This window comes from Herpailurus yagouaroundi, unplaced genomic scaffold (assembly GCF_014898765.1).
Source record: "Herpailurus yagouaroundi ecotype Mexico unplaced genomic scaffold, PumYag 190, whole genome shotgun sequence".
NCBI lineage: Eukaryota > Metazoa > Chordata > Mammalia > Carnivora > Felidae > Herpailurus > Herpailurus yagouaroundi.
Genome location: NW_024412421.1, coordinates 25,503,274 through 25,519,127, shown reverse-complemented (window position 1 = coordinate 25,519,127; position 15,854 = coordinate 25,503,274). Strand labels below are relative to the sequence as shown.

Sequence of the window (15,854 nt, the reverse complement as noted above, 5' to 3'; positions counted from 1 at the left end):
AAAGAAAGAAAGAAAGAAAGAAAGAAAGAAAGAAAGAAAGAAAGAAAGAAAGAAAAAGAAAGAAAGAAAAAGGGAGGGAGGGAGGGAGGAAGGAAGGAAGGAAGGAAGGAAGGAAGGAAGGAAGGAATTTCCCTTCTAAGATGGAATGATATTCTATTGTATAAAATACCACATTTTGCTTATTTATTCTGTCAGTGGGATACTTGGGCTGCTTCCACATTTTAGCCATTACAAGTAATGTTGCTATGAACGTGGGTGTACAGATATCCCTTTGAGACCCTGCTTTCAGTTTTGTTCACCCAGAAGTGGAATTGCTGGGTTATGGTAATTGTTTTTAATTTTTTGAGAAACCACCATACTGTTTTTCCATAGCTGCTGTACTATTTTACATTTCCACCAACTGTGCACAAGGGTTTTAATTTCTCCACATCCTCTCCCACCTTTTTTTGTTATTTTCTGTTTGTTTGTTTTTTTTAATTTTTTGTTTAAGTACCCAACACGGGGCTCAAACCCAAGTCCTAAGATCAAGAGTCGCATGCTCTTCCCATTGATCCATCCAGGTGCCCTCATTTCTGGGATTTTTTTGATGGTAGCCATCCTATTGAGTGTGAGGTCATGTCTCATTGTAGTTTTGATTTGCATTTCCTTTATGATTAAGATTATTTTAGTTTTATAAAGAGCTTGAGTGGGGGAGACGGGTAGAGGAAGAGAAAGCTAAACAGGCTGCATGATCAGTGCCGAACCTGACATAGGGCTTGATCCCATGACCCTGGGATCATGACCTGAGCCGAAATCAAGAGTCGGATGCTCTCTTGATTTCGGCTCAGATCATGACCTCATAGTCTATGAGTTCGAGCCCCACATTGGACTCTATGCTGACAGTGCAGAGCCTGCTTGAGATTCCCTCTCTCCCCTCTCTCTCTCTCTGCCCTTACCCCCACTTGCTCTCTCTCTCTGGGATAGAGAGAGAGGGATAGCTAATTCCCTTTTATTGTCTGCTTCCTGGCAAACATAAACTAATAGAAGCTGTTCTGGGAGTGTTCCAGAAAACAGGTAGTAAGATGGGGATGATGGGACCCCAGAATAATAAAGACCAGATGGTGGTACTTAACTGCAAGCATTGAGGAGACCACAATTACCATTAATGCCACCAAGACTGAAGAGGCAACCAAAGGGTCAGTCATCAGGGAGTTGTGGAGAGGGTTAATAAAAGATAGCATCCCTAGGGGCAAAACAGACGCAATCAACAAGGGTGATTTTTAACATCCATAACCAAAAAAGTCCATAGAAATGGGAGAGTGGGGCACTAAGGGTGGCCATCTCCAGTAAGTCATGTTCCTGTGCCCAGTGTCTAGACCTGAGCCAATTTTCAGATCCAGAACAAATCAATGGATGAATAAGTAGCTGGGAGCCTACAAACAAAGATCCTGCAACACCGGGAAAATGTATACCACCACAGTGATTTCCTCAGTCCTTCCCCCAGAGAGATTCATGGCCATTTACTTGGGTGACTGGATACTGGTGAAAGGGAAATAACCAAATATTTTGAGGACCATTGGACACTCGATCTGAGTTGACCCTCAGAGACCAAAAGTATCACTAGCCCCCTGGCCTCTGGGGGCCAGTAATAAATGGGATCCTAGCTAACGTATGGCTCATAGTGGCGCCCCTTTGTCCAGCGATCATTTCCCAGTCCCAAATATATAACTGGAAATGATCTAGAATAATGCTACATTGCGTTTCTGGCCTGTGGGATAAGAATTATAACTGTAAAAAACAAATGTAAGCCTTGGAAACTGCTCTCCATCACTGGCCAAAACAGTAAATTAAAAGCATTGTTTTATTGGGGAATGAAGGATGGTGGAGATTAGTGCCACCATTAAAGACATGAAGGATACAAGTGTGACCCTGAAAGATGATGGAGAGTGAAAAATATTCCCAACAAATGGAATTGCAAGCTGTGCCCTTGGCTTTCCACTTTGTATGGAAGGGCAAGTGGTCTAAGGTGAGATTATGTACAGGTTCCTGGGCAGGTTCCAGTGGACTGGTGGATGTAGATGAACTATATGGAAGAAGGTACAACATATGATTTTTTTGATATGCCAATGCGCACCAGAAAGCCTCCACCATGGAAGAAACACAAACAACAAAGTAGGCAAAATGACTAGGTCAATCGACATTAGCCCGTGTTCAGTCCTTGCAGACTTGACATGCTGGGCCCATGAACAGAGTGGCCATGGTGACAGAGATGGAGGCTACATATGGACCCAAAGTCCATATGGGAGAATGGGCTCCCACTTACCAAGGCTGCCTCTGAACGTCCACCCTGTCAGCGATAGAGACGGACACTGCATCTCTGATATGCACTATTCCTAGAGAAGATTAAGCAGCTTTGTGGTGTTACGTCTGCTACAAAGTGCTCCTTCCTTCCGAGAAGGCCCAAAATTCATCCTTGTAGGGCTATTCTGGATATGGATTTGCCTTTCTTGCTCTCAGAGCGTCAGTCAGCAAAATGCCTGATTGAGGCACAGATTACCACACGGCATAACATCTCACCCAGGGGACTCAATTTACAGTGAACTCACCACCCAGGGTTGCAGAAGGGGGCCCATGACCATGGTATCTGCTGTTCATATATACTACATTCTCCAGAAGCAGCCAGCTAATAGAACACTGGTAATGACCTTCTAAAAGCACAGCTGAAGCACTAGCTCAGAAACAACACTCAAAGCATGGGGTGCCATTCTTCAGGGTGCAGTATTAAATAAGAGACCTCCATATGCTGCTGAATCCCCAGTAGGAGGAATACGTGGGTCCACGAACCAATGTGGGGAAATAGGAGTGACCCCACTTACCATCACTCTCGATGACCAGGGTGACTTTGTGCTTCCCATCCCAACAACTCTGGGCTCCACATGGTTGAAGTCCTGTGTCCCTACAGGGGGGTGCACCTTGCCAGAGGACACAGCAAATTTCCTCCTGAACTACAAGTTATGACTGCTACTTTGGGACCTTGTGCCCAGGGACCAGTAGATATAAAATGGTGGCAGAAACTAACCCTGATCAATAGGAGGAAGTAGGGCTGCTTGTACATAGGCGGGGGGGGGGGGGGCAGGAGGAAATACCCAGGTGGTCTGCTTGGGTGCCTTCTGGTTCTCCGTTGCCCCTCTGTAAGTATAAACAGATATGTGCAACAATACCGCACCAGACTGAGAAGGGTACAATGACCAAGAATTCAGACACTACCACCACCAGCAACCCAGGAATGAAGTCTTGGGTCACACTACCAAGTAATCCACCGAGACATCTAGCTGCTCGTTGAGGGTAATAGAAAATCAGAATGGAGAAAAGTGAATACATTGCAGCCCTGAGACAACTTGCAGCAGTAGATGGTAGTTTATCTCGCTGATCTTGCTCATCTGAGTTCTTACCTCAGAAAAAGAGATCTGTGGAAACCATGGAGTAGCTGTTCACCAAACTAATGGAGAGAAAGAACTCTGCGGGGTCCAAAGGGTGGAGTATGGTAGTCATGAAAACTTGCCTCTCAGATCTCCAACAGTGGGAGCTCAGTTGACCAACAGACTGATAGTGCTCTGAAATCCATCACCGCGTTCACGCTGAGGCCACATTCCCCAAGGGCTACTCCTAGCCAAGGACTGAGTGTGGCAGAGGTGCTAAAGTGGGCTCATTCCTGGGAAGGTTTCATCCTCCTGAATCTCTTCCATGGCTCATCCTGTCTGGAGACTTCTCCTTCTCCTTCTCCTCCTTCTCTACTTTCTCCTCCTCCTTCTCCTCTTTCTTTTTAATTTTACTTATTTAAGCAATCTCGACACCTAGCATGGGGCTCGAACTCACAACCCCACGATCAACAGTCACAAACTCCTTTGACTGAGCCAGCCAGGCACCCTTGGAGATCGCTTCTCAGAGAACCCAGAATAACCCACCAGAAGGCAGATGGGGGAGTAGATAATGAAATGGCTGTCCTAAACCACAGTGCCATCCCCAAGGCAGGAAACAAGAGGTGCTCAGAAAATAAGTGCTATATAAATGAATATAAAAATGACATGTTGACAAGGGGTTAATCTTCCCAGGGAGGCTTCAAAAACGTTGCAACCTTTTGAGAGGAGTGTTGAGGAATAAGAAAAAAAGTTTCAGGATGAAAGTGTTAGAACTTCATGGGTCAGTGGTGACTTCTCTTTGATCCTGAAATCTTGGATATGGCAAAGGTCAGGCAGTTGCCTGAGGAGAGGGAGGCCACCAGAGCAGCCCTATACCAGAGTACCGGTTACTGAGGACCCACGGGGATCAGTGCCAACTTAGTTGGAAAAGGCACACTCCTGGACACCATAATCAGACACGTCTGCAAATCGCTCCAGTGACTGAGCTGCACGGCCAAGTTTGGGGAAGTGACGCTGAACTGTGGAAGCCGCCCCAGCCCTCCAATCAGAAGACTGTAGGAAGGAGTGGGCGACTGATCTACCCAGTCACCTCTTTTCACCTTGTTTGCCCAAACAGCAGATGACGGAGCAACTGGAGGGTTTCAGGCACTCAGGACCCTTTCAGGCATCCAGCAGTAGGAGAAGCAGCTTGGCCATTCTGTAAGTCCTCACCGATTGCCCTCTGGGTGCCCAACACCACACCGAGCACTATGGGGGTGGTTGTGACGTGTTTAAGACTCTACCTTTACTAGCTCTTGCTTGGCGATCAACTCACACCCCTGCTGAAAACCTCCAAGGGCTTCCTGTTGCCCTTATATTCTTTTTCCCATTGCGCTTAAATGTAAGTGGATTTATTATTTTTTTTAATGTTTATTTTAAAAAAAATTTGTTAATGTTTATTTATTATTGGGACACAGAGAAAGACAGATCATGAGCATGGGAGGGGCAGAGAGAGGAGGAGATACAGAATCCAAAGTAAGCTCCAGGCTCTGAGCCGTTAGCACAGAGCCCGACTTGGGGCTCCAACTCACAAGCCTTGAGATAGTGACCTGAGCTGAAGTCGGACGCTTAATTGACTGAGCCACCCAGGTGCCCCAATGTTTATTTTTAAGAGAGAGAGACAGAGTGTGAGCCAGGGCGGGGCAGAGGGAGACAGAGACAGAATCCAAAGCAGGCTCCAGGCTCTGAGCTGTCAGTACAGAGTCCCACACAGGGCTCGAACCCATGACCCATGAGATCATGACCTGAGCTGAAGTCAGACGCTCAACTGACTGAGCCACCCAGGCGCCCCAAAAAATCACATTTTAAAAAAATTCCAGGGTTTATTCCATCCCTGATTATATACTATGGGAGTCATACATTCCACTGTTAAATCTGTTATAAATCCCTCACTATTGTTGCTTAAAATCGTATTCATTGTCCACATATTTATTCTGTCAGTGCTCTTTATTCCCTCCTGCAGTCCTCGCTTCCATCTGGGGTCATTTTCTTTCAGCCTAGACTAGCGCAGGTCTGCTAGAAACGAGTTATCTCACTATCTGAGCTTCAGTTTTCGGAAAGTATCTTCACTTAAACTTTTTTAAGTGGATCCAATTGTATTAAAAATTTTTTATTGAGATAAAATTCACACAATATAAAATTCACTACTTTAACCATTTTTAAGTAAGCCATTCAGTGTTTTTTAGTATATTCACAAAATCATGCAACTATCACCACTATCTGATTCTAGAATATTTCCATCACCCCCAAAGGAAAAACTCCATGCTTTTTAATTCTCCCCCCCCCCCCCCCCCCCCCCCCCCGCCATCTCCTGGAAACTATTAATCTACTTTTTTGTCTTTATGGATTTGCCTATTCTGGGTATTTCATATAAATGCAGTCATACAACGGATGCCCTTTTGTGTCTGGCTCTTTTATTTAGCATTATATTTTCTTTTTTTTAAATTTTTAATCTTTATTTATTTTTGAGAGAGAGACAGAGTGTGACCAGGGGAGGAGCAGACAGAGAGGGAGACACAGAATCCGAAGGAGGCTCCAGGCGCTGAGCTGTCAGCACAGAGCCTGGCGCGGGGCTCAAATTCATGAACTGTGAGATTGTGACCTGAGCCAAAGTCGGATGCTCAACCAACTGAGCCACCCAGGTGCCTCTAGCATTATATTTTCAAGGTTCATTCATGTTTTAGCATGGATCAGTACTTCATTCCTTTCTATGGCAGAATAATATTTCATTGTATGAATATACCACATTTTACTTATCCACGCATCATTTCATGAACGTTTGGGTTGTTTCCTCTTTTTGGCTTTTATGGATAATCCTTCTATGAACATTTATGTTCTTGTGTCAACACATGTTTTCAATCCTCTTGGGTATATACTTAGGGATGGAATTGCTGGGTCATATGGCAACCCTGCCTGTAACTTTTTGAGAAACCGCCGAACAATTTCCCATAGTGGCTGCACCATTTTACATGCCTGCAAGCAATATATGATGATTCTAGTGTCTCCATATCCTGTTCAACACTTGTTATCTGGGGTTTTTTTTTTTTTTTTTTGGTCTTTTTCTTTTTTATTATAGTCATCCTAGTGGGTGTGAAGTGGAATCTGGTTGTGATTTTGATTTATATTTCCCTAACGACTAATGATGTTGAGCATCTTTTCATGTGCTTATTGCCTTCTGTATATCTTCTTTGGAGAAATGACTATTCAAATCTCTTGCCCACTTTACAACTGGGTTATTTGTGTTTTTATTATTGAGTTATAAAGATTCTACGCATATTCTGGATACTACATATATACTTTGTAAATATTTTCTCCCGTTCTGTGGGCTGTCTTTTCACCTTGATAGTGTCCTTGATGCACAAAGGGTTTATGTTTTGAGGAAATCCAACTGTTGAGGAAATCCATCTGTTCTCTTTCATTGCTTGTGCTTTGGATGTCATATTTAATTTACCTTCATTTATGAAGTACATGTTCTCTGGGTGTACAATTCCAGGTTAGCAATAATTTGTGGTTTTTTTTTTTCTTTCGGTATTTAAAGTATGTGATTCTACTGCTTTCTGGCTTCCATAGTTTCTAGTGAAAAGTCAGATATTAGTGTTAGTGCTACTTTGAAGATAATATGTCTTCATCCGCTTTTAAGATTTTTTTCTTTCTTTTTGATTTTCAGCAGTTTCATGATGATGTACTAAGATGTGGTTTTCTTTGTGTTTAACCGCTTAGGGCTCATGGAACTTCTTGAATCCAAAGGTTGATACCTGTCAGTTTGGGAAAATTCAAAGCATGTCTCTTCAGATATTGAGCTGTGCCACTGCCTTTCTCCTCTCCTCTTGGGATTCTAGTTATATAGATGTTAGAACTTAAAAAAAAAATTTTTTTTAATGTTTATTTATTATTGAGAGACAGAGAGACACAGAGCACGAGCATGGGAGAGGCAGAGAGACAGGGAGACACAGAATCCGAAGCAGGCTCCAGGCTCTGAGCTGTCAGCACGAGCCCAACGCGGGGCTTGAACGCACAAACTGCGAGATCATGACCTGAGCCGAAGTCAGATGCTTAACTGACTGAGCCACCCAGGTACCCCAGAACTTTTTTTTTTAACATTTATTTATTTTTGAGACGCAGAGACAGAGCGTGAGCGGGGGAGGGGCAGAGAGAAATAGGTTGACACAGAATCCGAAGCAGGCTCCAGGCTCCAAGCTGTCAGCACAGAGCCCTATGTGGGGCTCAAACCCACGAACCATGAGATCATGACCTGAGCCAAAGTCGGACGCTTAACCAACTGAGCCACCCAGGCGCCCCTAGATGTTAGAACTTTTGACTGTGTCCCATGTATCTCTCCCACTCTGTCCTTTTTAAAAGTCTTTTTAGGGGCGCCTGGGTGGCGCAGTCGGTTAAGCGTCCGACTTCAATCAGGTCACGATCTCACGGTCCATGAGTTCGAGCCCCGCGTCGGGCTCTGGGCTGATGGCTCAGAGCCTGGAGCCTGTTTCCGATTCTGTGTCTCCCTCTCTCTCTGCCCCTCGCCCGTTCATGCTCTGTCTCTCTCTGTCCCCCCAAAAATAAATAAACGTTGAAAAAAAATCTTTTTATTCTTTCTGTGCTTCCTTTTGGATATTTTCTATTGACCTGTTTCCCTCCAATAATTCTGTCTCTGCCATATAGACTGTTTGTGTCCCCTCCCCAACTATGAAATCCTAACTTCATAGTTTCTACTGAAAAGTCAGATATTAACGTTACTGCTCCTTTGAAAATGATGTGTCTTTGTTTTTAAGAGTTTTTTCTTTCTGGGCGCTAGGGTGGCTCAGTTGGTTGAGCACCTGGCTTTGGCTCAGATCATGATCTTGCAGTTAGTGAGCCCAAGCCCTGTGTCCCATTGGGCCCGGTGCTAGCAGTGCGGAGCCTGTCTGGGTTTCTTGCTCTCTCTCTCTCTCTCTCTCCCTGCCCCTCCCCGGCTTGCGCTCTATCAGGTGTGAATGAATAAACTTAAAACACTTAAAACTTAAAAGAAAATAAAAACATTAAACAGTGTTTTTCTTTCTCTTTGATTTTCATGAGGGTACACAGAGGTCTCGTGAATGGGAACAGTGTCTTAGAAGAGACCCCAGAGAGCTCCCTAGCGCCTTTATGCCATGTGAGGTTTATAGCAAGAAGATGGGGCTGTCCGTGAACCAGGAAGTGGGCTCTCGCCAGGCACGAAATCTGCCAGCACCTGGATCCTGGAGTCGCGGCCTCCAGAACTGTGAGAAATAAATTTCTATTGTTTTAAGCCACCCAGTCTATGGTACTGTGTTACAGCAGCCCAAACAGACTAAGGCACTGATGTTAAAATCATCTAAGGAATTTCGATTCAGTTCTAGAACGTCCATTTGATTATTTGTAGAGAATCCAATTTTCTGTTGAAATGCTCTCTTTGTCATCTATTTTACCTTCTCTTTCTCTTAAGATTTTTTAAAAAATAATCTCTGCACCCAAGGTGGGGCTCGAACTCACAACCCTGAGATCAAGGGTCACACATTCCACTGACTGAGCCTGCCAGGTGCCCCTATTTTATCTTTTATCTTCTCTATTAGTCACAAATATTTTAAAGTCCTTATCTGATTAAATCCAATATCTGAATCATAGGGAGTTTGCTTTTGTTGACTTTTTTGTTCTTTTTGGTTTTGGTTATTTAGTTCAGTTTTGTTTTGTTTTTAGCATGCCCCATAATTTTTGATCCAGTGCTGGATCATGCAGATTAAAAATTGTAGAGGCAGGGCACCTGGGTAGCTCAGTCAGTTAAGCACCGACTTTGGCTCAGTTCATGATGTCACGGTTTTGGAGTTGGAGCCTCTCGCATTGCGCTCTCTGCTGTCAGCAAGAGCCCGCTTTGGATCCTCTGTCCCCCTTTCTCTGCCACCCCCCCCCCCCCGTGGGGGTGTTCTTTCTCTCAAATAAATAAACATTTTAAAACATCTTAAAATAAAAATAAAAATAAATAAAAGTTGTAGAGGCTTTCGATGATGTTATCTGTCTCCAGAAGGATTATGTTTTCTTCTTACAGAGTACTGGTGGGTCACTTAGACCCCACGGAGGCATGTTTTTATTAGGGTTGAACTATTGTAATTTTGCCTTTTCTTCTGGGCCAGTATCCTCACTCCTCCGGTGTTGTCCTTTCTCCTGGGGTGTGGCCTTTGTTCCCAGGGTGTAACCCTTCCAGTTTAAAGCCTGAGGTGTTTACCAAGGCCTCTGTGGGTCAGCTGGCTTTAAACTCTAACTTGTATTTCTATCTTTAGCACACATGAGGCTCCTGAAAACGCTCTCAGTTTATTGCTTTCTCAGCTATTGTTTGCTTCTGAGTTTGCGGAGTCTCACTCTGTGCTTGCACAGCTTAGGAGTCAGCCAGAGACTTGAGAGAAATGTATTCGCTGATTTTTGGCTCTTTCTCTGTGGTTTTCTTCTCTCCAGTATTTTGACCCTTAAGCCCCAGACACATTGGGTGCTTTGAACTTGTACCTGTGTATTTTCAGCCCTATAAGATTGCTGCTTTCTGTATGGGCTCACTTCTTTTGAGCCACAATTTGGATAGTACAACTCTGAAAAAAATCTGGGCTATGGAATTCCCTTTTCTCAAAGATTGTAGACCTTCATTTCCTGATTGCATTTGTTATTTCTTTTAAAAACATTTTTTTTAATGTTTATTTTTGAGAGAGAGAGAGAGAGAGAGAGAGAGCGAGCGAGCATGGGAGAGGCAAAGAGAGGGAGACAGAATCTGAAGCAGGCTCCGGGGGCTCTGAGCTGTCAGCACAGAGCCCCATACAGGGCTGGAATCCACAAACCACAAGATCATGACCTGAGCCGCAGTCGGACTCTCAACCGACTAGCCACCCAGGCACCCCTGAATTACTTCTAATGTCTTCAAAGACACTTTAAACTTTTTTTTTAAAGTTTATTTATTTTTTATTTTTTTTAATTTTCTTATTTTTTTAAGTTTATTTATTTATTTTGAGAGAGAGCACAAGCAGGGGAGGGGCAGAGAGAGAGGGAGAGACAGAATCCCAAGCAGGCTCCGCGCTATCAGTACAAAGCCTGATGTGGGGCTTGAACTCACGAACCATGAGATCATGACCTGAGCTGACATCAAGAGTCGGATGCTTAACTGACTGTGCCACCCAGGTGCCCCTTTAAGTTTACTTTTATTCATTTTGAGAGAGACAGACAGCAAGCAGGGGAGGGGGAGAGAGAGAGAGGGAGGCGGAATACCAAGCAGGCTCCACACTGTCAGGCAGACCCCATTGCCAGTCTCGAACTCACGGATCGTGAGATCACAGCCTGAGCTGAAATCAAGAGCCGGTCATTTAACCAAGTGAGCCACCCAGGTGCCGTTCAAAAATATTTTATGTATGTTGTCTAGCTTTTATGATTTTCTTTCAGTGGGAAAACAAACTCTTTGTTTGGAATCAGAATCCTCCCCAATTACATGGATATATAGGGTCTACAGGGCCCTCCATGATCTGCCTCTGACCAGTTCTCTGACTCCTTCCTCTATTCTCTTCTTTCCTCATTTCAAGTCAGCCATATAGGTCTTTATTTTGAAAGCTTATTCCCATGCCAGGGTCTTCAACTTGTTACTCTCTGCTTTTGAACATTTTTGCCGTGGCCTAAATGTTTGTGTCTGCCCTAAACTTATATGCGGAAATACTGATAGCCAATGTGATTATATTAGGAGATAGGCCTTTGGAGGTGCTTAGGTTGCTAGAGGAGAGCTCTCATGAATGGGATTAGTGTTCTTATCAAGAACCCCAGAGAACTCCCTAGCTCCTTCCACTGTATGAGAACATGGCGAGAAGTGAGCAGTCTGCAACCCAGAAGAGGCTTCCTCAGAACCTGGCCATGCTAGCCCTCTGATCTCGGACTTTGCACCTCCAGAACTGTGAGAAACAAATGTTTATTGTTTATAAGCCACCCGGTCTGTGATATTTTGTTATAGCAGCCTGAGTAGGCTAAGCCAACTTGAGATCCAGATGTTTTATGTGGTTGGCATCTGTATGCCAATTGGCTCTTAGTTCAGTTATCACTCAGAAAGCCTTTCCCCACCTGCCTTTCTATAAAAACCCTCCCTGCCTCAGCCACCGCGCATACCTTTTATTTTCTTCAGAGCACTTAAACCATCTGAAATGATCTTGCTCTTTGTTTATTGTCTTATTGTTTATCTCAGCCAGTTTTTGAGCAATGCCTGGCATAAACAAAACAAAACAAAACAACCCAAACTCAACCTATGCATATTGAGTGCATCAAGGAAGTGAGGAACAAGAAACAAAAGATACAATAAAGGGTAAACTGAATTCAGAGTTTGTGATAGGGACAGTCTATTTCGTACTGAAAAGTCATTGAGGTCAGGAGACCCAGGTTAGGTCAACCCTCTTCCCACTGGCTCAGGAGTTTGTGCCTTATATAAAGTCTAGACTTGCCTAACACAGTCTGGGCTGGCCAGGTTCCCAGATTTCTCTGGGTTTCTCGCTTCTTGGTCATTGTGATTTCAAGATCAGCACATACACTCCTCCCTATCTTCAGAGGCAATCTGTGGCTGGGTATGGGGTTTCCTCAGTAAGGCTGAGAGATAGGCAACTGCTGGCTTCTTTTAACAGACTGTCAACTGCTAGCCTTAAACTATTTATCTTTTAAATTTTTAAAAAAGTTTTATTTATTTAAGTAATCTTTACATGCAGCGTGGGGTTCAAACTCCTGACTTTGCGATTAAGAGTCACATGCTCTTCTGACTGAATAAGCCAGGTGCCCCTAGCCTTAAATTAGTTTAAAATAATCTCCCACTTGTCTGAGTGCAATGCAGACCCATTATTGAAAATTAATGGCCCTTAGTGACTTTTTAAGAACTTCCGATGACTCTAGCCTGCTGACAACTTACCTATGCCATGTATCTGTTCATGAATATGTACATTTATGTGGCTTACCCTGGGCTGACTTAGTCAATGCTGAAGTTTGGCAGCAGCCTCAGGACCATTTTATGGCATCAGCAGGGGTGAGTGTTGCCAGAGAGGCCAACACACCCTCATTCCCAGAGATAGAGGCCTGCTGTCAGCCAAAGTGGGCAGTTTATACCCCCAGAACATTCTCAATCTCAGGGGATCCTTATGGGTTCCCTGAGTCCACCTGGCTTTTTAGACTAGTTATGTCTGATCTGATCTTCACTGCCCATTCCTCTGTGCTATTCCTCAGTTGAATTAGAATCCAACCCAGGCCTGATACAAGGCTCAGATGACACAATGGATGTGTAGACCTTTGAGAAGGTATCCTATCTCTTAAGGACATATCCTATCTCTTAAGGAGAGGGAGGGACACCAGTGTGAAGTGAATCAACCATTCCCTAAAGTGCCCAAGATGCTGCTTTCGGGTAAGCACAGTTCACCCTGAGCAACTTGAGGCCTCAAAGATCTTTTTTCTTCTCCTCCTTTATTATTACTTTTAATTTTTTTTTTTTAATGTTTATTTTTGAGGCAGAGAGAGAGAGAGAGAGAGAGTGCGGGCAGGGGAGGGGCAGAGAGAGATACAGAATTTGAAGCAGGCTCCAGGCTCCCTGTTGTCAGCACAGAGCCACACACGGGGCTCAAACCCATGAACCTTGAGATCATGACCTGAGCCAAAGTTGGATGCTTAACCAACTGAGCCACCCAGGCGGCCCTTCCCCTCCTTTAAACAGGAGGTTAAGTTCTAGTCTACAGTCGGGACTCAGGCGCAAAAGGCTTCCCAGCTTATTCATAGTATTGGCTATAACTTTTTGAATTCTATATTGTGGGCCAGGCACTTTCCTTATTATTATTTCTAAACTTCACAATTATACTTTACGTTAGAGCTCCTCCTCTTCTTCATGGGACGAGAATAATAAGGCTCAGAAGTTAAAGGGTTTCCTAGTCTTCAGAGCAGCAAAGATTATAACCGGGTCTTTCCTTAACTCGGAACCTGTGCTCCTAACCGGGGCTCCTACCCCTTATCCAATGCTGCCTTCTTCCCTGGGTAAGAAAGGTTCTGAGGCAGGTGGAAGGCAGCACGGAGAGATGCAAGAAGAGACTCTCAGGTTTCGGAATACACTTGATCGTGTAAAGTTCACGTCTACACACAAAGTTTTTTGTTTTTGTTTTCCCCCCACCTACCCCCGTCACTGAACAGGCGACATACTCTACCGGCCATCTTGGTTGTGGCAATCCCAATTCCTTTTTATTCTCCTGTGACGACAACCGAGGGAATTATTCATAGCCGCCCTGCCCAGGCTTTTTAAGGAACTCCAGCAATTTCCCCGGCAAAGAGCCTCTAAGGCCCAGGGCGTGGGCCGTTTCAAGCGCAGCCTCCTCCGGGGCTCTGCTCTCAGTACCCGGGTCGGCGCCAGCAGAGGAGGGGCTCGGGTGGGCCCCATCGGGCCCCGCCCGCGCCCCGCCCCCTCATTTAAATACGCGGCGCCGGCGGGTGCGTCGAGCTCGCCGCGGACCCAAGATGGCGGCGTGTGGACGTGTACGGAGGATGTTCCGCTTGTCGGCGGCGCTGCAGCTGCTGCTGCTCGCGGCGGCCGGGGCCCAGAAACTCCCGGGCCAGGGCGGCCACGGCCAGGGCCAGGGCCCGGGGGCCAACTTTCCGTCCTTTGTAGGGCAGACTGGAGGAGGCGGGCAGGCGGGTCAGCCGCTGCTCCAGATGCCTCAGTCATCTCAGCTCCAGCACCAGCAGCAGCCACCGCAGCAACCGCCTCAGCCGCCGCAGCCGCCTTTCCCGGCGGGTGGGCCTCCGGCCCGGCGGGGCGGAGCGGGGCCCGGCGGGGCTGGCGGGGGCTGGAAGCTAGCGGAGGAAGAGTCCTGCAGGGAGGACGTGACCCGTGTGTGTCCCAAGCACACCTGGAGCAACAACCTGGCGGTGCTCGAGTGCCTGCAGGACGTGAGGGAGGTAAGGAGGAGGCGGGACGGAGCCGGGAGGGCCAGGCCTGGTGCGGGCCTGAGGGTGTTGCCGGCCTTGGAAGCCGCTGACGCCGGTCCGCTGCTTCTCTCTCTTCCTCTGTGCTGCACTCGCTCCTTCCCTCCCCGTCCCTAGCTAGCTCCCCGGCGCATTCCGAGAAGAGGACCCCACCCCCACTCCTCATTCCCTCGCCGGGGCGGGGGTCTGGGAGTCAGACCCTGGCTCCTGGCCGCTATCTGCGAAGGCCCAGAGCGTGTTTATGTTTGCTTCGGTCTTTTGTGTGATGCTCTAAGCACAGTAGCTCCTCGCCGAAGACCGGCTTAGAATTTTGCTATTTGTTTCGACTTGGACAATTTGTAGCAGCCCTTTTAAACATGAAAAAAAAAAATGGTTGTCGTACTTAAGCCGTTAAGAAACGCTCTTCTGTTTATTGGCAGTAGGTAAGGTTTGTTTAGGTAGCTCGGGTTCTGTTCTGATGTGTATTGTAGTCCAAACATCGAATTTACTGTCTTTACCCTATTCTTTTCTAATTCGCAAATTCTTACTATGAATACATGCTGAAACTAATGTATGCCTTTTATTTTCTTAATTTCTTTTGGTCAATTTGTAGTGCATCTCAAGTTTAAGCTGTTACTCCAAGTAATTTAGAGTCCCAAAGCTTGAAAAGTTGGGACAGCAGTCGAAGCTGTGATACCTATACAGTATTTGTGATTGGGTTGTGGGATCTTGCCTTTCTGACATCTGAATATGATTTTAACAGGACCTCTTAATGAGATCTAGATTTGATATTCTTTAACGTGATTCAGTTAAGTGACACAGAGAATGTCCTTTCTAGATTTAATGCTGCAGTATATTTGACAGTTATCGAAGTGTCGGAGCAAATCTGGTAGGGGTTTGTTTTGTTTTAAGGTTTAGGTGTATAGAATTAGGCCCAAAGGTTGACAAATAGAATGAAAACTGCTCTTGATAACAGTTTTATTTGGGGAATTGTATCAGAATTGTCTGGGGTGTTCATGATCATGGGAAGACCACTGGTTTGTAGAAAATTGCTAGCTTTGGCAGTACACCCCTACCCCCATCCCACTGTGGTACCTGCTTTATCTAGTATTCTATACAGAGTAGTTCACAAGAGGAAAAGACACACATAATCAGAAGACAGAAAGGAAGTTTCCAGAGCCAACAGAAATGTGGGGCCGCAGATGACTTCTCATCTACAGCTTGAAGACTAGAAGGATAATCCATTGTTATTCCTTATTTTTCAGCTACTTTTCTTGTAGATACAGCTAAGATTCTTAACTGTCAGGCTTTTTGGAGTTTTCTGTTTGGTCTCTGAGGGTATATAATAGATGTTGTTCCCTCAAAGTAGGACCCTAATATTGGTGACTGAACACTTTGTTAGTGGTTGTGGCAGAAACAGGATGTTATTAGGGAAAGTAGCAAAAAGTGGCCCATGCATGGAGTACATGTCTCTTTCTTTGTGTGCAT

General features: G+C 45.3%; 1 protein-coding gene across 3 annotated transcripts in view; it reads left to right on the top strand.

The window, feature by feature from the left end:
• The first annotated feature begins 13,889 nt into the window (after window positions 1–13,889).
• Window positions 13,890–15,854, top strand: part of GLG1 (golgi glycoprotein 1) — a 153,285-nt gene continuing 151,320 nt past the window's right edge. For 2 of the 3 annotated variants that reach the window (XM_040443123.1, XM_040443124.1), the window contains exon 1: window positions 13,890–14,360. In XM_040443123.1, coding sequence (XP_040299057.1) covers window positions 13,920–14,360 — 441 coding nt within the window. In that variant the 5' untranslated portion in view covers window positions 13,890–13,919. The remainder of the gene's footprint in view (window positions 14,361–15,854) is intronic. The other variant, XM_040443122.1, reaches the window with a different exon arrangement.